The 22815-nt window shown below is 41.9% G+C and overlaps 1 protein-coding gene across 7 annotated transcripts in view; it reads right to left on the bottom strand.

Annotated features, from left to right (window-relative positions):
* LOC146300675 (ankyrin repeat and IBR domain-containing protein 1-like) overlaps positions 1 to 8454 on the bottom strand; it is a 100270-nt gene extending 91816 nt beyond the window's left edge. For 2 of the 7 annotated variants that reach the window (XM_084704367.1, XM_084704322.1), the window contains exons 1-4: positions 7929 to 8453; positions 5502 to 5586; positions 4819 to 5103; positions 3766 to 4066 (exon numbers count right to left, since the gene is read on the bottom strand). In XM_084704367.1, the coding sequence (XP_084560493.1) occupies positions 3766 to 4066; positions 4819 to 5006 (489 nt within the window). In that variant the 5' untranslated portion in view covers positions 5007 to 5103; positions 5502 to 5586; positions 7929 to 8453. Of the gene's footprint in view, positions 1 to 3765; positions 4067 to 4818; positions 5104 to 5454; positions 5587 to 5953; positions 7154 to 7241; positions 7885 to 7928 lie in introns of those variants that run through there. The other 5 variants (XM_084704364.1, XM_084704348.1, XM_084704331.1 and 2 more) reach the window with 5 other exon arrangements.
* Positions 8455 to 22815: the final 14361 nt, after the last annotated feature.

The following is a 22815-nucleotide window of genomic DNA, read 5'->3' on the forward strand; positions in this document are numbered from 1 at the left end:
ACCATTTTTAGCAGAGCCAAACTTAGTGGCCAGAAATACCAGTTAACACTTTCAAGATGTCTGTCGGCGACTCAGAGATTAAGGAAACCACAGTCAACTCTGTCTATCGAAGGTTTTGAGACATCTGTTATCGACATAAAAAATGCAGAACTAGAAATCCTCCGTTATAGTCAGTCAGTTATGTTTCCTGAGGAAGTGAAAACACTCCCAACAAGGAAAGGTGGTAAAGCGCAGTAGTGCTCTTTACAAGTTATCGCCAGTTTTACAGGACCAGATCTTGAGCGTGGGTGGTAGGCTTAACAGATCAGTAATGCCGGAAGAATCCAAGCATCCTGCTATTTTAGCAAAAGGCCATCATGTGTCAAACCTGATCTTAAGATCTATACATGTTGAACTAGGTCATAGTGGTCGTAACAACATGCTGTCAAGGTTGCGTCGTCGTCATCTACCACTTATCCGGGGGTCTGGTCGCGGGGGCAGCAACCTAAGCAGGGAGGCCCAGACTTCCCTCTCCCCAAACACTTCCACCAGCTCTTCCTGGGGAACCCCGAGGCGTTCCCAGGCCAGCCGGGGCCAGCGTGTCCTGGATCTTCCCCAGGGCCTCTTCCCAGTGGGACGTGTCCAGAACTGTCAATGTTGTGAGAAAGTTATACAGTTCCTAGAGCGCAAGCTGCCATACGAAAGATTTTGAGTCAGTGTGTGAAATGTAAGCACTTACATGGCAGTACCAACAAACAGCTTATGGCAGACCTTATTAAGGTGTCAAATGACCCGAATGATCTTGAGGCTCTTACGCCAAATCATTTGTTGCTATTATAAGGCAAGCCAGTGTTTGCTCCTGAGTTTTTGAGAAATCGGATCTATACTCCAAGCGTAGGTGGCGCCAAGTACAATATATGGCTGATTTGTTTTGGAGGCGCTGGGTGAAAGAGTACTTGCCAGGGGCCCGTTCGTCGTAAGGGTTGAAGCTTAGTTAATCAATTGTCCCTTTAGCCCGTTAACATTAGCAAGCTAATTGAGAACCGCAAATATCGGTTCGTCGACGGCTGATCTGTATCCAAATCATGTGGTTAATTTCAATCCGGCTGAACTCATCAGGGCAAGTGCACGTGCACGTCCTACTTCAAAAGGCAGGAAAGGTCGATCACCAAAATCGTGATTTTCTAATGATGGCGGAAAAGACGAAAGAGATAGCGGTGATATTCTCGCCATCCGAGCAAACTATTATAATGAGACTCAACCAAGACGATAAGCTATTATCATGGCAAAGTCAAACAACGCCACTGCTGCCAGAGCAAGACAGGCAGCTTGGCAAAAAATTGCCGATAAGCTGCGTATTTCTGTAAAATTTATAGGCTCATCTTCAGTGCCTTATTACCCCAATCAATCAGATCACATTTCTTTATGTGCCTGCTGGCAGTAGGCTTAATGGAAATGAATCATCGAATGAGAATAAGTATAAAAACAAGGCCAAAGAGTATCTAATTAATACGAATTCATAGACACTTATGAGGATATATGTAGGCCAAGGCCGTAGCCATGGAGTCAACATTGGGGGGGACAAATTAAATGTATTATAATTTCGGACAGCCTGCGTGGTTGCCTGTCGTAGCGTAGCACATTTAAATTTTTATATCAATATATTGGGGGTGACATTATGACCAGATTTGAATATTGTATATGTATTATGATTGCGGCCTTGATGTAGGCCTACTGAAAGCGCTTATATGCATGTAGGCCTATGTGTAAATCCCTCTTTTATTTCATTGACTGGGACATGGCCAGGGAATATGATGAATTGATTCATCAGCTGGACAAGCGCCAATATATTGCTTACACTTTTCTTACAGCAATGCATGCTGCGGCTTTGCCAATGTTTTCTGCATCGCCTATCCTTTATAATAGTGTAGGCCTTATCTGACGCAAGAAACCTCAAGGCCATGCAGAGAGTCTGAAGCACAGAAAAAGTTTCAAGTAGCTTTATTGTCAATTTCTTCACATGTCAAGACATAAAAAGGAATCGATATGATGTTTCCCACTCTCCCACAGTGAAACATAAAAAGCACAGGCACAACAGATAAGACAAGACATTTCTTAAAACGTAGCGTTACATATTCACATACAGCAGCATAAGCTCATAAAGCATAAAGCTTGCTGCGGCGTGTAATATTTGCAATGTACAGGCCAAGGAGGTCTTGCAAATAAATGAGTCCTTGTCGGCTGAATTGATATCGCTCAAATGAGAACTCATCCGTGTGAAATAAAGGATCTTGCCGATTGCGAAGAACTCTATTGGTATGGAAAGCTAATCAAACTAGAATATATCTCCTTGGTCAACTGGGTCTCTCAAACAGGGAGCTGCCAATTATTTTCCGGGGGTGTGGCAAGCTTATCCAGCTACACTTACGTTAGCCTGCTCTGGAGCAGGTTAGTGCTACTTGATATGTTACTATGGTGATTTATCGAACGTTGATTTCGCGAACCAAAAAGAGGGCGTTTACCTTAGCCTGAACCGCTAAACCGCTTAACGAGCTACAACAAATACCCCCCAGATCTACAAGAAAGACAAAAGTGGCAAGGAATCACAAATAATCTTAAGACGGGGGACATTTTGCTGATTGTTGATAACACAGCACCCCGAAACTCTTGGGTAATGGGCAGAATTTTGCAGGTATTCGCAGACAACAAGGGTCTTGTGAGACAAGCACAAGTTAAAACAAACACCAACGTTCTTTTAAGGCCTGTTACTAAACTTTGTTTACTTTTAGACGCAGACTTTTAGTCTTTGTTTTTCTTTTTCTTGAATGCTATGTGTTTAAATCAGTTACCACTAACCAACCAGTCTCTAAGCAAGAGCCATTGTGATCTTTGAGGAAACTAACATTGGGTCCAGCAAACCATTCCTAAGTACCGTTGTACTCCCGGAACAAGTGTGTATGTTTCAATTGTTTTGTGAAATCAAAGATAATTAGGGGCTGGAATGTAAGAGCCAATTCAATGTTTTGTGTAAATTGTCTGTTATTTTTGTTTCTTAATTACAGTTTTGCAGTGTAATTAGTATTTGTTTTCTTGTATATTGTACAAGGTGTATATTCTTTTATTTATTTTGTACTACTAGATATTTTGTATGCATGCGGCGCGCCTGCGCAGTTCTGCCTGGCCATGCCCACAGGAGAAAGAGTTGTAGAAAGTCAATGAGGCTGTGACGTAATAGAGGCAAGCAGCATGCAAGAAGAAATATTTATTTTACCGTTTTTGAAAATACTAAAAAGAAGCTTTTTGCATTTAAGTTTTGGGGGCAATAAAACTTGACTTCTACATTTTTCTAAGATTTTCTGGTTTAGTGTTTTTTGTACGTGTAGGATTATTTTCTTTTGCACGTCAAAGGAATGTGAGTTTGAGCTTTGCTCCTATACTGTTTGTTTCCAATGAGTTATTAACTAGGTTTCTACAGTGCAGGTTAGGTTGTAAAGTGTTTAGTTTCTAAATGATTGTTTCTCCGTTTAGACACATTTATCTTAGGATTGTTAGAGGTTGATCAATATGTTCTATAGATAACTGGTTAGACCTTCTGAGCCTGAACTATACACAAACTATGGAGGACATATATTCCAAAAGTGTCAGTCATCAGAGGAAGTCCCACTACACCAGAACCTTTTAGGGCAGCTCAGCCATGACAGAGGCATAAGCATTTGTTTGAAAGAAATCAGTAACTTAGTGTGTTCATAAAGGCATATCTACCACCTTAAAGTATTGAGATCTCACCTCTACACAGGTCTTCATTCCTGAGGCAGCGGCATAGTGCAAACAAGTGTTTTTATTGTTGTCTGTGGCGTTCACATTGGCGCTCTCATATTCCCCATGGTCCAGCTTGGCACCTGTCCACTTCAGTACAATCTGAATGCACTCTGCCCGTCTCTGCTCATCCTCGTAGGGCCGGTACAGGCGTGGCTGCAGTGCCCCCTCGGACATGAGGATCTGAGGGCCCATACACAGCAGGTGCAGTACATTCTCATTGTGAATGTTGCGTTTATTGGGGTTGCCATCTTTGCTGAAGAGAAAGGACCTGGGGGTGGGACAGGAGGGACCAGGGTTAGAGTCACCATCACCACACTAGGCAAGTAGGGTAAAGCACACATTAAACCAAGTCTGAATGAATGATCCCTTTTGCTAGTTACTACAAGAAAAACCATCCTCAGACCTATGCAATAACAAGCTTCCAGAAAGTCTCAAAGTACTTTTGCCAGTTTTGCGCAATTTATAATGCCCAGTTAGTTGAATTATGTTAGACGGTGACTTCTTGCTTTCCAATTCCAATGTAAAGCCTTCTTGTGTATGTCAAACAGATGGTTCAATGGAGAGGCAGATGGGCTGGAACAGGCCCACAGAGCTTCCCGGAACACAGGAGCACAATCCTGTGAGTGGTCTACTATAACCCACGCAATCTTTTTTTCTTTTTTACACAAAAACGTGCACATAAAAACACACAAAACAAAAAAAGAAGCCCCATAAACAAACAGGACTTTCTCAGAACAGCTTAAACCATGGATGACCACAGAAAAAAATCTAATTTTGAACATGAAACTAAACTAAATGTCAAGTAAAAACATATATATATTTACATTGCTTTTCATAACTATTTTTGTCCACAATCACATTATAACCAATGATCCTCTTTGACACAGGAAAACAATCACAAATCAACAATGACAAGTACGACAAAAACGTAACATGACATTTATTAGGTCTATAACTATATGGGGATACCAATAAAAAATTACATATGCTTTAGCCCAACTAAATGATGAGTGTCCTCACCTGAGTAAGCGAGTCATGGCGTGCCGTGCAGCGTAGTGCAGAGGAGTGTTGTGTTGGTAAGGTTCTCCATATGAAGTGTTGGGGTCCAGTGACTCCTTGAATTGGGGGTTACTCTCATACAGCTGGCAGGCCAGACCTTCGTCCCCGTTGATCAATGCCTTACGGAACTTAGTGGCCAAGTTCCCCATTGCTGCTCTGCTCCAATACAAGCTTTAGCAGCGGCTGCTTTCTAGTTGTCTGCTTCTTAACCACGCCACGTCCACATCAACAGCATTGCTAAGTATCCTAGGAAAGGGAAAAATAAAGAGTTAGAGATTCAAAATGTTTATGACTTGGTGTCTATTAGACCTTTTGAGTATAATAGTCTATTTTATTTAAAAAAATATATTAAAAAAAATTAAGGCAACACTGAATTTTTGTAAATCTGAGAACAGAAGACACCTTTCAATTTAAAGGATATCTTCCAAGAGTCTTCTTCTTTAAACTTTTTCACAAACTTCAGAATTTAGCTTCCTACTGTACTACCACAATATTATTAATCACTTTAAATCTCCTTTTAAAGAACTGATGCACTGCATGAGGAGTAGGCTAGCTGAGAAGAGTAACTTCTATGCCAGTCCTTGTGTTGTCATGCACCTTGATTCCTTGTTTTCTGGTATTCTGAACACAACATGCCAACATACATTCAAGTGGGGAAAGGAACAAGGCTTCCGCTGGCCTCAATGGGGACTTCCGCCCTTCCTTGCCAACTGAACTTCACCACAGGATCTGGAACAGTGGAAGGGTAGATATCAGCCTCCGAGCAAGAATAACATGCAGAGTTCAGCATATTGCTGCCACAACAGCCATATGTTACTATGTGCACTGGGATGCTCCTATGCCATCAGAAGATTAATTATTCAAAATAGAGATACAAAATAAATGCTGTGGTTATAATTCTCAACATAATTGCATTTATATTCATATAGAAATAACATGATAAACCTATATTTTAGTACTGAAAGGAAATCTAGAACAGTTATGTCAAAAAATAATACATGCAAGATGAACGTGTGTTGAGCTGTCTTAATCTTTGGGAATTTTAATCAGAATGGGTTTTAATCACCATGAAAGTTTGCACAGACAAGGAATTTACTTTGGTTAAGTTGGGTGTTAAAGCTTCTACAGCTACTTCTTCAGCTTGTAAAAGTTTGTTCACAGTTTGGATTACTGCAACTCCCTGCTCGCCGGTCTCCCAGCATGCGCAACCCGCCCTCTTCAGAGGATTCAGAACGCAGGGGCCCGTCTGGTCTATAATCTACCCAGACGCTCCAATGTTATCCCACTCCTCATCTCCCTCCACTGGCTACCCATCACGGCCCGCATCAGATTCAAGACCCTGGTACGGACCTTCCGAGCAGTGAAAGGGACTGCACCCAACTACATCAAGTCTCTCCTGCAGCCTTACACCCCCACCCGCCACCTACGGTCTTCTTCAGACAACCGCCTGGTGGTCCCACCGCTCAAGACCGCCCGGTCCCAACACAAGTTCTTCTCCTGTCTGGCCGCCCAGTGGTGGAATCAACTCCCCACCTCCATCAGAGACACAGACTGTCACCCCACCTTCAAGAAAAGTCTCAAGACACACTTGTTCCGGGAGTACAACGGTACTTAGGAATGGTTTGCTGGACCCAATGTTAGTTTCCTCAAAGATCACAATGGCTCTTGCTTAGAGACTTGTTGCTCTTGTTGGTTGGTGGTAACTGATTTAAATTGTTGTACTCGCTGTGATATATTTTTTACAGTTGCTTGCTTTTCTACAGGTACACTTGCACTTATAGCGATCATGTTGTTTATTTGTAACTTGTTTAACTACATGCTCTTATGGTTCTTCCCTTTGGCACTTATTTTGGTTGTTCACAATGTGTGCTTCATGTTTTGGCTACCCGCAACATTTTTGGGGCTATCTTGTTGTTGTCAGTGACCTATGCACTTTGTAAAGCTCTCTCTTGGAAGTCGTTTTGGATTAAAGCGTCTGCTAAATGGATAAATGTAAATGTTCAGCAATGCATAACACGGTGAAGTACAGGTCAACTATACCATGTAGTTAGCTCTTACTACTACTACCGAAGTAATCTTGCTGCGCCGTGGTCAACCGTGACATGGAGATACAACTCTGATGTCTTAAAGACTGATTTGCAACAGCAGGATAAGGGTAGCTCATTGTGAAGTAAATTGAGTCTGTACTGTATACCCTCGGCAAGCCAGCAGTTACAATTTCAATTATGATTGCAGTTTTCACTCTGTATGTGCATTATGTTCTTACTCTTTTGTACGATTATCTGTTGAAAGTTTACCCATTTAACTGTTTCCTCGTGCTGCAACTGTAGAGTATACATCCTGACTAAACTCATTTTCCAAAGGTTTAGTTACTACATACTTACTGTAATTTAGATGATGTTGATCTCTACTAGGATATGTGAGTGGTCATAGATTGACCCTACCACTTAGGTCACGAGGTCGCAGTGGATATCCGTTCATAAACAAACGATTTTGACACTTGGGTCAACCCAGAAACTGTGTTAGCTGCTTTTAGTTTTACGATGGCAACCAACGTAGTGCTATATGTAAACCCTTGCCAACAAATAAATAGTCTCAAAACATTAAGAGCTTTTTTACATTTAAATTTGGATATTATCGTCATCCAGACTAGTTAGCCAGCTATAAGCTAACGCTAGGTGACGGTCGTTAGGTTTGTCGAATGTTGTTAATTAATTAGCTAGCAACCAACACGTTAGCTACTGTAGAACGGTAAAGTTATTTGGGTAGACATTTCAAATTTGCATGCACCGAACTGTCCCTAAAAACAACTTCAACACAGCTTTGAGATGTACTGGCTGGCTAGCTAGCTAACATGTTTCATATCAAGGCCTAGAGCTGGCAAGCTAGGGTTGGCATGACAGTTTTGCTAACGTCTCTGAAATAGTACTAGTTGCTCTTAACTATCTAAAACATTTTTGACACATGACGAGTTAGGTAGTCTAGGAGGTAGTGGTGCAGCATAATATTAACGTGGATTACTACGGTACTAGATTGACTAAGTTCTAGAAAACTTGAAAAACTGGACTTACATTACAAGCAAAGGGCTAACGCGTTAGTTGTAACGTTAGCACTGAGAATCTCCCGTAACTGCTGGCAACTGGCTGTAGAGGTTTGCCTTATGTCACGCTTTTAGGTATTTAACTATTCCATTTCTTTGTTTTTGTTGGGTTGGAGGCTGGCCATCGAGCTGGTAAGTGAGTATTCCCAAACGCGCGTTGTTTTCGTTTGTGTTTCTGTACAGACACGTTGACTGCTACTAGTAGAGCTTCTAGCTCAAGCAGAATGTCTTGTAGAGGAGATCTTCGATCAAAATCCTTGAATCGGGTCAGCACAGCGGGCGGATGTCATTTCGCATTAGTTGAAGCGGGTCGAGTTTCTGGAGTGATAAACTCCACCCAGCCAGTGTAATAGGGTGGGTAAATCGAGATTTAGTGACGACAAGATCAAGTGAGTACAACAACAGAGGTCGAGGGCCGAGCCCGCGTATCTGCTTTAGTTTTTGAAATGACCTGTCCCCGTCGATTGAGCAGCTGGATTTTTGATATTATCAACGTCGTTTTTTTCTTAAAACATTTTTGTTGTTGGCACATCCAATTCTTGCAATTTTTTTCTGTAGCTTTAGTTCAAAGTTAGCAACTTTATCAGGCAATCGTCTCAACTACCTAACTCTCCAACCAACCAGACCTCGTCATCTTGTTAGCTAATCGAATGGTTCGTAACAGGATCAGCTGATACTAAAACAATTTAAGTGACCATGCGCAGTAGCTAGCCTAGTAAAGCCCAATTTATACTTAAGCCTAATTTATACTTATGTCGCTGACACTTTTGAAATGGTCGCCGACGAAAAAAAGTGTGCTCAGGCTGCTGCATTTACATTTTACATTTAGTCATTTAGCAGACGCTCTTATCCAGAGCGACTTACAAGTAGTACAGGGACATTCCCCCCGAGGCAAGTAGGGTGAAGTGCCTTGCCCAAGGACACATCGTAATTTGGCATTGCGGGGAATCGATCCGGCACTAGCCTGTCTCCCTCACCGCTCAGCCATCTGACTCCCCATTTAAGCCCAATCTATACTTAGGTGGCAGACACTTTTGAAAAGGTTGCCGACAGAAATGTTGTCACGGTCGACACTTTTAACCGTTGCTTGAAAGTGTCGCCAGAGAATGTCTAATATAGAGAGAACTGCCACTCTCGGGAAACTTCCGGGTTCTGAACTGGTTGAAGTTCCATGTGAGGGCACTAACGAGCGAGCTGTACCCCTCAAAATACACTTTTCTCAGGATATAATTTTTTTGTCGAGTAATTTGAATTCTGTCCTTCACTAACCAATCAGCATTCATTAGCAGAATGCTAGCGTGTTATGGGCTACAACGACTCACCCTGTAAGAAATCAAAAGGACATAAGTACGCGTTCATTCAACTTTCAACCTATAATCCATGTTGAACATGCAAAAACTAGAATGAAATCTGAGATTTCTGAACGACAATCAGGCGAAAGAGACAAATTTAGCCGTTTAGCTCCATAGACTCTATTCAATATGCACTTGCTCGCGATCACCCCCAGTGGAACTCTAGTGGAACTGCAGCCAAATTCGGTGCAAAGGGGCTTAATAGGGAGTGGCAAGGCTCTCCTCAAACAGGCTGTGGTGTCACCTACCAGCAGAAATTTCTACTGGCGCTGATGTCGTCACATAGTGTCGAGCAAGTGTGATTGGCTAGATAGACGGCACGTGTCGTTGACTGCACTGTTTTGAATTTTCAGTAACGCTCAACAGCTGTTTAAGGCCCCGTCCACACTAGCCCGGGTACATTTTGAAAGGCATACATATGTCTGCGTTTGCACCTCCCGTCCACACTAATACGGCTTATTCGGATACTGAAAACTGAGCTTTTCGAATACGCTCCCCTAGCCGGAGACATTTGAAAACGCCGGGTACGCGTATAGTGTGGACGGGGTCCCCAGAGCTTTTCAGATACGATGACGTTCAGTTGCCATGGCAATGGGGTAGCTTGTGCTCTAGAGGTTATAACGTCAAGAAATATGCTGCTCCGTCTCTATAACTTATTTATAAGTTAGTGTAACAGTTTTTTGTATGACAGTTTTTTTAAACCTCAAAAAGTGTCAGTCTCAGCTGATTGCGTGCATGTAAACAGAGCAGCGTGGCGGGAGGGAGGGACAGAAGTGGCGTTACCATGACAACGATTGTCATGTATCCGTGTTAGTGTGGACGGCAAACATTTGGAAAACAATGTGAAAACGCTAGTGTGGACGGAGATCGTTTTCAATTCGAATACGCGTATTTGTATTTACCCGGGCTAGTGTGGACGGGGCCTAAAATGGAAGGATTAAAGGAGAGATTGGCAGAGCAAGTAAGAACATATCCACACCTTTTATAATGCCTCTTAAAATTAGCTACAGCCATTTTCTCTGATCAATCACCTAGGCCAGTGGTTCTCAAACTATAGTGCGCGTACCACTGGTGGTACGTGTGCCCCCTTCTCGTGGTACGCGGAGGAATCTTAGAAATATTTAAATACCTTAACCATAATATAATTGAAATGTAATTTTAAAAAGTTTTGCTTCCCCTATAATATTTTTGTTTCGAAACAAATAAATGTTGGCCCGCGCAACTACCTGACGGTTCTCGGGTAGTGGCTCATGCAAACATCCACGATAATTACTGTGCCAACTGTGTAGCTCAATAGGGCAGGGCTTCAGACTGCGACCAAATGGTTACATTTTGCGACCAGTTTTGAGACAGTGCAAGCATTGTTTACAAGCACTTACGCAGGTGCGACCTACAAATTTGGAATTTATTGGGTGTGCACAACATCAGCACACGTTAGCACCGACGCATAGATAAGACGTCCTAGTACAGCAATATCAGTGAGCCCTCAGCATTAGTACCGTAGCAAAAAGTCTTGGAAAGTTGAGGCTATTTTTCGCTACGTACCTATAAACTTGATCACCCATGGGTAGTGACCGAAAGAACGAGATTGCGAATACAAGCGGCCGAAATGAGCTTTCTCCACAGGGTGTCCAGGCTCTCCCTTAGAGATAGGGTTGGAGGGACTATGTCTCTCGGCTGGCCTGGGAACGCCTCGGGGTCCCCCAGGAAGAGCTGGTGGAAGTGGCCGGGGAGAGGGAAGTCTGGGCCTCCCTGCTTAGGTTGCTGCCCCCGCGACCCGACCCCCGGATAAGCAGTAGATGACGAGACGAGACCTATAAACCTAGCTAAAAGTCTTGGAAAGTTCAGGCTATTTTTCGCTAGGTTCCTACGAACATGTCTTAATCTGCCAAACCAGTGGGTTTCCCTTCATTCTTTTGGTGAGCAGTCTCACAAGCCCTTCTCATGGAGCCGAGCAGCTAAATACTTATTTAGCATTAGCGTTGTTAGCTACTGTATCCCTGCCTGTATTTGCGTTGTTGTGCTATTATAATCAGCAAGTATCGTGTCGTGGTATAGGAGGACTGTTCGAAAAGCGCTGCATCATACATTTAAGTCATTTAGCTTAGACTTGCATGTACAGTACGTAATGTCACATTAAATAATGTATTTAAACTCAAGTTTGTGTGGTGCGTCGCTGTATATCAGTTGTAAAAATGTTAGTAAAAAAAACTGACCCATCCGCAACCGACGCAAGCACACTCCACAATTTCCCCAGAAATTGTACCCTCTCTACATTAATAATTACATTGCAGGTCAATATAAGGTGTACCCCTAATTTTCTGCTTGCCCTCCAAAAAACTTCAGTCAGGGGCTACTGTGCTCTAGTAAAAAAAAGTTTGTCTGGAGCCCAATAATGCGGTGTACGCTACTGTATATTAACGTTGGTCATAATGGTGGTACTTGGAGAGTCAAATATTTGCTGAGGTGGTACGGGGTGTGAAAAGTTTGAGAACCACTGACCTAGGCTACAAAGCGTAAACAATGTAACCATATGTGTTTGCCGAAGTATAAATGCAGCAGCCTTAGCGACACTTTTTTTTTGTCAGTGACCATTTCCAAGTGTCTGTGACATAAGTATAAATTAGGCTTCATACTTCAGCAAACACATAGCTACATTATTTACAAAAACAATGAAAATAAACCAGCTGTTTTCAATGAACCCAGGCCATACAAAATGTTGCTTGAATGCTGTTCGAAATGTCTTAAAATGCCTCCTTCCTTCCTATTAAAAGAGCAAGGACTGTTTGAAATGTCTTAAACATTCTCTTCCTCTCTAATAAGATACCTTGAAATACGTCACATAACGGTCATTTTTCAAGAGAGCATATGAGCTGCCTTGCCAGAGCCTGTTTAAGGAGAGCCTTGCCACTCCCTATTAAGCCCATTGTGCCGAATTTGTCTGCAGTTCCACCAGAGTTCCACTGGGGGTGATCGCGAGCGAGTGCATGTTGAATGGGAGTCTATGGAGCTAAACGGCTAAATTTGTCTCTTTTGCCTAATTTTCGTTGAGAAATCTCCGATTTGATTGTAGTTTTTGCATGTTCAACCTGGATCATAGGTCGAAAATTGAATGAACGAGTACTTATGTCCTTTTGATTTCTTACAGGGTGAGTCGTTGTTGCCCATAACACGCTAGCATTCTGCTAATAAATGCTGATTGGTGAGTGAAGGACTGATACGACCAGAGCTCCTGCTTGATGGCATCCGAAGCGGAATCAGAATGTCAGAGCATTAGCAACATTAGCAACAACATTAGCAAGCCAAAACTCGTTCCAGCATGTGTATTGACAGGGAGAGCCTAACCTGTCAGCTGTGTTGTCGATCCCTTGAGAGAAAAATGTAAGTAACCAGAGCTTGCGTAAAGCAGTAGCTCTGGTCGTACTATGTGTATGACGTCAATGACATTTCCTTTTCCTTTTTTTCCTCCAAGGCTTTTTAGAACAGAAAGGCGACTTTAAAACAATCTAACAGCCAGCAGTGTGTATTGTTTTTGCCTCCCCTTTCAAATTCAGAATTCAAATTACTCGACAAAAAATCATATCCTGAGAAAAGTGTATTTTGAGGGGTACCGCTCCATAGACCTCCATTCATTCTGCACTCGCTCGTTAGCGCCCTCACATGGAACTGCAACCAGTTCAGAAACCGGAAGTTTCCCGAAAGTGGCAGTTCTCTCTATATTAGACATTCTCTGTGCCTTGCTGTCTCAATGGCGGCAGGTATTACCCATAACTCTGTGAGTGGGGTTACCGTGAGCAACAAGTTAAGCAGAATCCTTTGACCGCCATTGCTCTAAGTTTTTACAATTCATATTTCAGTAAATGGTAATTGTAAATCAGCATCTGAATTAAAATGTAACGAGAACTGGGCAGTGTAGTTGCTGAAAATGTACTTATTTTATTGATGAAACTCCTAATTTGTAAATTTGCTCTGACTTCTCGATAGGGATGCACCGATCCGACTTTTTCAGTCCCGATACCGATGCCTGGGCTTTGTGTATCTGTCGATACCCGATACCGATCCGATACCGTTGTTGAATTAATAATAAACTGTATACCTCCCACCTTATACCTTCCTTCTACCATGTGGAAAATACTAAAGGCACCAGACTTTCCTAATAAGACAAAATAACAGATGTAATCTACGGCATTCTTATTTATTTGTTATTTAAAAAACAATTGTGCATTGAAAATGTGTACAATAGAATGTAATCAAACGTAGGGCCTATTAAAATAAATAAAATGTAGCAGTAGAAACAAAATAGTGTATTGGTCAAACATACAATGTTTGGTAGCTGTTTGATTACTATTGTAAGTAAGTAAGTAAGTAAGACTTTATTTATATAGCACATTTCATACAGGAATTGCAGCTCAAGGTGCTTTACATAAAATCAACAAAAACAATAAAACAAGTGATGAAAGTAATAGATCTAAAACATATAAAAACCAGACTAGCCGCACTCTGTCTGCGGTCTCTCGAATCTGTCTTGGATCCGAGCTGCCTCGTGCAGTTTCCAAACATATAACAACCGGAGCAAATTTACAAATTAGGAGTTTCATCAATAAAATAAGTACATTTTCCTTGAGGGTTTAGGTTGGTTGAGGGGCAGTTCTATGGGCGTATGTGAAGCCCTCTGTGACATGCTTGCGTGTAAAAAGGGCTATACAAATACATTTGATTTGAACAACCCAGACAAGCCGCACTTTATCTGCGGTCTCTCGAATCCGTCTTGGATCCGAGCTGCCTTGTGCAGTTCCCAAACATATAACAAACCAGATAAGCCGCACTCTATCTGCGGTCTCTCGAATCCGTCTTGGATCCGAACTGCCATTTGCAGTTTCCGCACATAAAACAACCCAGACGAGCCGCACTCTATCTGAGGTCTCTCGAATCCGTCTTGGATCCGAGCTGCCTCGTGCAGTTTCCAAACATATAACAACCCAGACAAGCCGCACTCTATCTGCGGTCTCTCGAATCCGTCTTGGATCCGAGCTGCCTCGTGCAGTTTCCAAACGTATAACAAACCAGATAAGCCGCACTCTATCTGCGGTCTCTCGAATCCGTCTTGGATCCGAGCTGCCACTTGCAGTTTCCAACATATAACAAAACACATGCACTCTTGCACAGTCTTTGTGGTTTCTCAATTAAAATAAAATAAAAACTAAAATAAAGTAAAATTATAATAATAATAATAAAAACTACAGAAAAACTAAATACAATAACTCAACAAAATGGATAGAATGTAACACTTAAGCAATAGTGCAAGTCAAACACAAGTCGCAATCTTTGCGGGAATACAAAGTAAATCTATAAAAACAATAATATAGCTACTACCAGTTGTAAGGCCCTTCTGAGATAAAAATGTGTTAAATGCTTTGGTAAAAAGGTAGGTTTTAAGCTGTCTTTTAAAAATGTCTAGCGTATTTGCTTCTCTGACATTTATGGGTAATTTGTTCCATAGTTTTGGGGCGTAATTGGCAAAGGCAGCATCACCAATCTTCTTATGGCTGCTTCCGGCAACCTGTAATAGGCCTGCATTTGATGATCGCAGTGTTCTAGCTGGTGTGTAGTTCATAAGAGAGTTAGGTAGCTAGGTCCTTGTCCGTCTAGAGCTTTGTATGTGAGGAATAGGACCTTAAAGTCAATTCTGAAGGTAACAGGGAGCCAGTGTAAAGTAGCTAGGACAGGTGTTCTGTCCTTTTAGTTTTGGTTAATAATCTAGCTGCAGAATTTTGAATGAGCTGTAGTCTTTCAATGTTTTTTTGGGGGGGAAGACCAGCGAAAAGTGCGTTATAGTAGTCCAGCCGGCTGGATATAAAAGCATGAATTAACTTCTCTGCATCATTTTGGTTTATGAATGGTCGTACCTTTGCTATATTCCTCAGGTGAAAGAAAGCAGTTTTGGTCACTTTATTAATGTGGGAGTTGAAATTCAAATCTGAGTCCAGGATTACACCGAGACTTGTCAGCTCTGGTTTAAGCCAGGGGGTTAAACTTCCTAGATCCTTAGTAAGCATCTCTCTTTTGGATTTGGGGCCACATAGTAGGACTTCAGTTTTGTCTTCATTTAATTTAAGAAAGTTATCATTCATCCATTTGTGTATTGCCAACAGGCAGCTGGTAATGGAATTGATGGCTGTGCATCGTTGGGTTCAGTGGATATATATAGTTGTGTGTCGTCCGCATAGCTATGGAAATTCATGTTATGTTCTCTGATTATGTCACCAAGTGGTAACATGTAAAGAGAAAAAAGTAATGGACCTAGGCAGCTTCCTTGAGCAACCCTGTAGCAGTTCTCATGTTTATTTGACCTATGGTCTCCTAAACTAACATAAAACTTCCTTCCTGTGATATATGATTTCATCCAGTTCAATACACTATCCGTGAACCCAATAAGCTTTTCCAGTCTATTGATTAGGATTTTGTGATCAATGGTATCAAATGCTGCACTGAGATCTAAAAGGATAATTTGCATCAGAGTTTAGTCTGAGGTCGCTAATTATTTTGGTGAGAGCAGTTTCAGTACTGTGATATTTCCTGAAACCTGACTGCGAGACTTCCAGAATGTTATTTTCTTCAAGAAAATAAATTAGTTGGACTGAGACTATCTTTTCCAGTTCTTTACTAATAAATGGAAGGTTTGATATTGGTTTGTAATTTGCAAGTAGACTGTTATCCAATTTAGGTTTCTTTAATAGGGGCTTTACAACAGCTGTTTTGAAGGCATCTGGGAAGACGCCAGTTCTAAGGGATAAGTTTATAATCTCTAGCACCGGACCTGAGACACTATCAAACACTCGCTTAAAGAATGTTGTGGGTATTGGATCAATATCTGAGGTTGTGGAGTTAGATTCACTGACTATTTTTGAAAGTTCACTCAGTGTGATACAGGTAAATGTGCTCATGGTTATGTTGCAGAATCTACTGATGTCAGTTTTGATCCCACTATTACTAGTACTAGCTCTGATCAAAGTTATTTTGTTCTTGAAGAACAAAGCAAGCTCTTCACATTTAACTGCTGAGGATGGCGGGGGGGCAGGGACAGTGTTTAGCAGCTGGTCAATGGTGGAGAAAAAAACTCTGGAGTTTCTGGCATTTTCTGTAATAATGTTGGAAAAATATTCTCTCCTCGCTAGACGGATGGTTTTGTTGTAGGTGGTTAGTGTATCTTTATAGATATTGTAGTGAATAGTGATCTTTGTTTTCCTCCATTTTCTCTCTGCTGCACGGCATTTTCTTTTTGTTTCACTAACATTTTTATTTCTCAGCCATGGGGAGGTTCTGCTTGTGCACCTCTTTTTGGTTTTCAGTGGTGCAACAGAGTCTAACACAGATAATAGTACATCATTGAGGTTCTCTACCATTTCATTCAGAGAGCAATCATGATTAGTTGGTTCATATAGAGCAAATTGTTCAGAAAATGTCATCATAGCTGTATCGTCTAAATATCTTCTTTGGACTAAGAATTATTTTGTGGTTTTTGTTAGGATAATTTCCACATTAAAAAGTATACAATGATGGTCTGAGAGGGGTAGATCAGTTACTGAGATATTATTGATATTTAGTCCAGTTGTTATCACTAGATCTAGTGTGTTTCCGTGCCGGTGTGTTGGGTCTGTTATGTGTTGAGTTAGATTGAGACTGTATAGGAGATTTAAGAGCTCAATAGTTCTTGGCTCGGCTTTTTTATTTACTTGGATATTTAAGTCTCCGTTTAAAACTACTTTGTCATATCTAGTGACACATAGTGAAAATAGTTCAGAGAATTCTTGTATGAATATTGGCGAGTGCTTGGGTGGCCGGTTGTAAACATGTACAAAATATTTGAATTCTTATTTATTTGTTGTCGCTAACCATCAAAGTTTTTAGATTGAAGCATTGCACCGTGCGGTTTACAGCTCGCGTCCAACCAGTGGACAGAAACTTAAAAGCAACATGGAGCGTGCCAAAGAGTTGGCTGTGTGGAGATATTTTACGCTTGCAACGCCAACTAGTTCGTCGGCTGTTTGCAATGTCTTTAAAGTAAATGTTTTGAGGGGTGGTAGTAGTACTGCAAAGTACAATAGTACCAATTTAATCAAGCAAAATGCTAGGAGCACGCCGAATTCCTGCAGCTCAAAGGCTCTACTATCCACAAGTTTCCACTGCCCCATAGTGCTTTGCGCGAATTGTGGGCTTCACTTCCTGTTGCTACGAGACCGACGTAAACAATCACCGTCTGTCATTCATTCATTCGTTCTACAATGTGGGAACACAAACTCACCGAGTTAAAAAAACGTCAATATAAAAATGCCTTTGCCCTCCGCAGTAACTGGATGGGAGGACGAAATAAAAAAATGGCCTAAGATAACATACAGCAGCATTTTTGCGTACTTTGTTGAGTCTGTGTCTTGCGATGGTCAGTCAATGATGAACCTCAAAAGCTCTGAAGCTTACCAGTATTTGCACAGCGAGAAAGTCGGGCGAGTGTGGCTAAAAGAGATCACAGAAGACCTAGTCTACTTGAAAGCTGAAATAGAGTCAAGTCAGAGTCTTAAAACAACCCATCATAAGGCCTGGGTATTGGTATCAAAGACAGGAGTGATACAGACAGCAGGCTGTTCGTGTATTGCAGGGCTAGGACGCTCCTGTAGTCATGCAGCAGCATTACTGTGGAAGGTTAGTAATGATAGTGCTAACGAGAGTAACATGGTCTTGAAAATGTGTAAAAGTGTCAGGTTTGCGCCGGAAAGTCTACTTAAAGCATAGAAGTCGGTTTAGCATGTGATTACAAAATGTGAAACAATTCCTTCTTGTAGGTTGAGAATGCAGTCAGACAGGGACAGCATGTACAGATGTGCAAAGGGAATGGAATAGTGGTGCAAAGAAGAATGTAGGTCTGGTAAAGGCAAAGCATATTAAGTTTAGGCGCCACAGACCCCAGGACACATATCCCCACCCATCAAGGCGAGAACAAATCAATTCCACACCATCTCCCCGACTCTTCAGAAACCATGAGGATTTCAAAACACATATCAACTCCTCAGTAATGGCCCCACTCTATCAGCTCCAAACTAATGGTCTTATCCAGCTTGCTTACAGAGCAGATGTAGAGAATAACACTGAGCCAAGCCTAAATTTAGAATTGAGAATCACACTGATCATAGTACACGTCTGACATGTAGGAAGTGTTCAGTGTTTTACCAATCCTACATCGCTTTATCCCCCAATCAAATATCTACATTGGAAATAGAAACAAAGACCCAGAGTAGGTCACAGGTGTGGCATGATGCTAGGAGACTGCGTCTAACTGCAAGCACAGTAAAACAAGTCCCCAAACGACACACCACAGACCCCCAAAGATTCCTCAATGAGCACGTGTACCCCACCTTCACTGGGAACGCAGCCACAAAATATGGCTCTGAAAATGAAGTGAAGGTCATCACACTCCTTGAGAGCAGAGGGCATGCTGTGCACAACAGAGGCCTTGTGGTGCATCCTGACCACCCCTGGTTGGCAGCCAGTCCAGATGGGATCCTTGAAGGGGTAAAACTTCTCGAGATCAAGTGCCCCTTCAAGAGTCAGATGTCTCTTGAAGAACTTCTCACCCGGCCAAACGGTGACATCAAAATCTTGGAGGATGGAAAGTACCTCATTTGTCCAAATAGAAGAGCTGGATACTACCTTCAGGTAAGCTGGATTGTTTTCAAGGGCAAGATATACTAGCTGTATTATTACAAGAGATAATTTGAGCAAGTATTCATAATTTGGTGCCAATTAAATGTACGGTATGTTCTATTCTTTCAGACACAAGTGGCTATGATGTGCTTAGGTCTACAGAGCTGCAAACTGGTTGTCTGGACACCAAAGGAACATTTAGAATTGGACATTCCATTTGACAAAGATTACACTGACAAACAAGTAGAGCAACTGGAAAATTCTACATATGCTTCCCAGGTTGGCTGATGATTTTGGAGGAAAGAAACTACATCTCTGCCTCAAGTACCTCAAACTGTTTTGTAACTAACCCACATATCAGTTGGCAATGTAAGTCTCACTCTGTAAGATGCAAAAAACAATGGTTCAAATACATTTGTAGTAAATGTTACAATTCAAAAACAGGAATACATAAATATATTCAGAAATATACAAGATGTTCTGTAAGATTATGTAAAACATTACAGATTAGATTGTGTAAGATTACTTACTAAGTCATTACTTAAGACATTACTTGCTGGAGATAAGCTCTCCTCTCAGATTTATGAGAGCTGCACAAATCTGAAGTATCTTGTCGATTTTAGGAACTAAGCTTATTGGCACGGTTTGGGACAGGATCTTGTACACTTTCAGACGCCTTATAGCCCGTTCCACATGAATTCGTACATTTGCTATCCGTCTCATCTGAGTCACTTGTTCATTAGTTAGTTGGCTTTATTTGCGTGTAAACGCAGGTATGACTAGCCTTACCCCCCTCTCCTCAACAAGATCTCTAATTGTGAACCCACGGTCCCCCATCACCAAATCACCAGGACGTAAACAATCAAGAAACCCTGAGTTCTGTTTACTATACCTGTCACTACACTTTCCACCAAAAGCCTCTGAAATAAACATCACCATCCCTGATGGGGCAATGGCAACAAGGTACTTCACAGTGTTACTTGCATAGTAATGGCTGTAAGACTCTGAGCGTGAGTCTAAGTTTTTGGCTTTTTGCAGAACACTCTCTGTGCAGTCAATGATACAAGTTACATCAGGGAAATGTTGCTGAAAAACCTGTCTCATTGTTGATTTTATTGTGTCACGGGGCAGCCATGGAATGAGGTCCTTGGTGTGCTCAGCAAGGACATCTATCCATTGCGTAACTATTTTACTGGCCTGACTGACTGATATTTTAAAGCGCCTCGCTAAGTCAGCCAGAACAAAGTTCTGTCTGAGCTTCAAGTGTCAACAAAACTTGGTCTTGAACTGGTATTGTTGATGACTGGGGCGCAAAACCTTGTAGACAGGGGACAAGAGTGTTGAACACTAGTAGAGGAATCCCTGTGTAAAGCAGACAGTCTTTATCACCTTTCAGTGTAACCTCTACAATGGACAGTGAGATCTCAGGGGCTGGTGTGATGGGCATGTTAATGATGGATCCTTTAGAGTAGGTATGGTCCTCCACAGCTGGATCCATCCACTGTGTTTGGGCATCCTTGAAGGTCTGAGGTTGCTCGAACACCATCACATCAGCTTGGTCTGCAGGTAATAATAAGATGGAGACATATCATAGATGGAGATAATTGGACGAGGGCATTACACAGCATGTATTGGTGTACAGCATAGATCTAGTCAATGTTTTTAATCCCTGTGTCCCTTGTTTAAGTATAACTTAAGACATGTTTAAGCGCTGAAAATCAAGGATGCCTTTAATACCGTGAGTATACTGTATGCTAACGTAATGTTGCATGAAAAAATCTTGCGTCAGTACCAAATTTAGCCGTTAAACCTACCTGTTGTTGTTGCGACTTGACTGTCAACGATCATCCTGACGACTCTTTGGCGTTTCTTCTCAGGAGGCTTCTCATAACCCATATAAAGCGTTGGGTAAGGGTTTTCCTCAGTTGGCGCTTTGTCCACAAAATGAAACGAACAGACATAACAGTATTTCGGAGGATGTTTTAAGTTTAGGTGTTTCAGCCAATTTCTTTTAGCCGCGTCGTCGTCACTAGGCAGTGGGTGGAAGCTGTACAATTTAGGGCACGAGCAGTCTTTTTAGTCTTTGGCTTGTGGTCAAAACACTCCGATTTCAACCAGGTGTTGAGTTTAGTCCGGTTGTAAGTACACCCGCGAACGGCACACGTTGTTCCCGAGCTTTTTAAAGACATTATATTAAGTAGAAACAGAGTATAGAAGAAATTTAAGTTATTTGCTAGCACCTGCAGCGATGTCATTAGCCTCCACCGGAAGTACTCCACCGGAAGTTTCTCCCACAAACGTTTACCCAGCAACCACCCCAGGAAACTTGTGGATACTGTAGAATCTACAGTGTAGAACGAGTAACGTCGCACATATGTGATCGTTCGAATGCGGGTCTCACAGCTTGCATATGCGATTTCGAAAATTCCAACTGAATTTTCCGATAGACAAAAACTATGCGACAAACGCGGTCTGGCTTCAATATGTACTAATGAGAAGGCTAACAGGTAAACACTAGCATGCTAGTAGCATTGCTTCGAGTATTATGCTTGCTGTGGGCACCGTCGGAAATATTTTGAACTCAAGCATCTAAAGGTTCGGTTAACTCATGTTGCTGAAAAATGACAGAATATGCTGTGAAAAAATGATGGATCGGCCAGTGGATTGGCTAAATTTTCCGATCCCCGATCCAGCTATTTTGTCAATATCGGGGCCGAATTCCGATCTTAGTATCGGATCGGTGCACCCCTACTTTTCGATAACGTAGCCAGCAGTGCAGACACTAGCTACCCAGACAGCAAAATGTGTTTGGGCCAGATCTGGCCCAGGTCTTCATTAGCATTTGGCGCAGATCCGCTAAACGAACCTGGACCGGGCTCATCTTTCCAACGGCCCAATACCGGAACAGGTCGGAATTACGGATCAGAGACAGATCTGGCCCAGATCTGGCCCAGAACAGTTATTAATGCCATGACGTGTGGTGCGGATCTGGCCCAGATCCGCGATTCACATCTGGGGCTCATCTGGCCCTGATCTGTGATTCATACTTAGGCTATCAGACAATTAAGGGCCAAACAAATACCCACACAATTTGTAATTTTCAAACGTTTTATTTTAATTTTAAACAGGCACAAGAGAACATTACAGCATAAAAAAACATCTGTTATGGGGTTATGTACCAGTTCATTTCAATTTTATTTCATAGTGTGTTGATGTTGAAGACTTTGTGTATATACAGTGAGACTTTGTGTGACTTTGTGTTTGGACGTGAGAAGTCCGTGCTAGCAGTGGCTAGCAGCGATCACCGCAGTATAGTACTATTAGTACTAGCAGCTAGGCTAGCTACAGACACCTATAGTGGCTAGCGCTAACATGGCTACGATGTTGCAGCTAACATACAATGGATACGATATTCAGCCATGTTTGTAAATAATAAGCAAAGATAACCGATTTGGCCTTATGTTCACATTAGTTGTGGATGTTTAAAAAACCCTGCTGTACCAGTTAACCGTCGATATGCTACTAGCTTGTTGAGCACGTAAGCTACTAGTACGTCTGAGGTTGTCAGAATAATGTGGTGTAAACTATAAGTTTGTAAACTTTTATGTTTAAAATAAATATTTAACAGACTAACATGACTTCAACACCAGGCCTACTAATAATGCACTTACCAACAATCATAAATCACAACAACCACAACGACGTTGCAGCCTGCGGTCTTTCATTCGGCAGTCAGATAGAGTGGCAGGTTTATGCGGGGGAAAAGCGTTCCGTTAGTTGTGGCGCGTCTGGCCTGTGTAGCTCCCGCGG

Source organism: Hypomesus nipponensis, chromosome 2, assembly GCF_054491055.1.
Source record: "Hypomesus nipponensis isolate SF chromosome 2, ASM5449105v1, whole genome shotgun sequence".
Taxonomy (NCBI): domain Eukaryota; kingdom Metazoa; phylum Chordata; class Actinopteri; order Osmeriformes; family Osmeridae; genus Hypomesus; species Hypomesus nipponensis.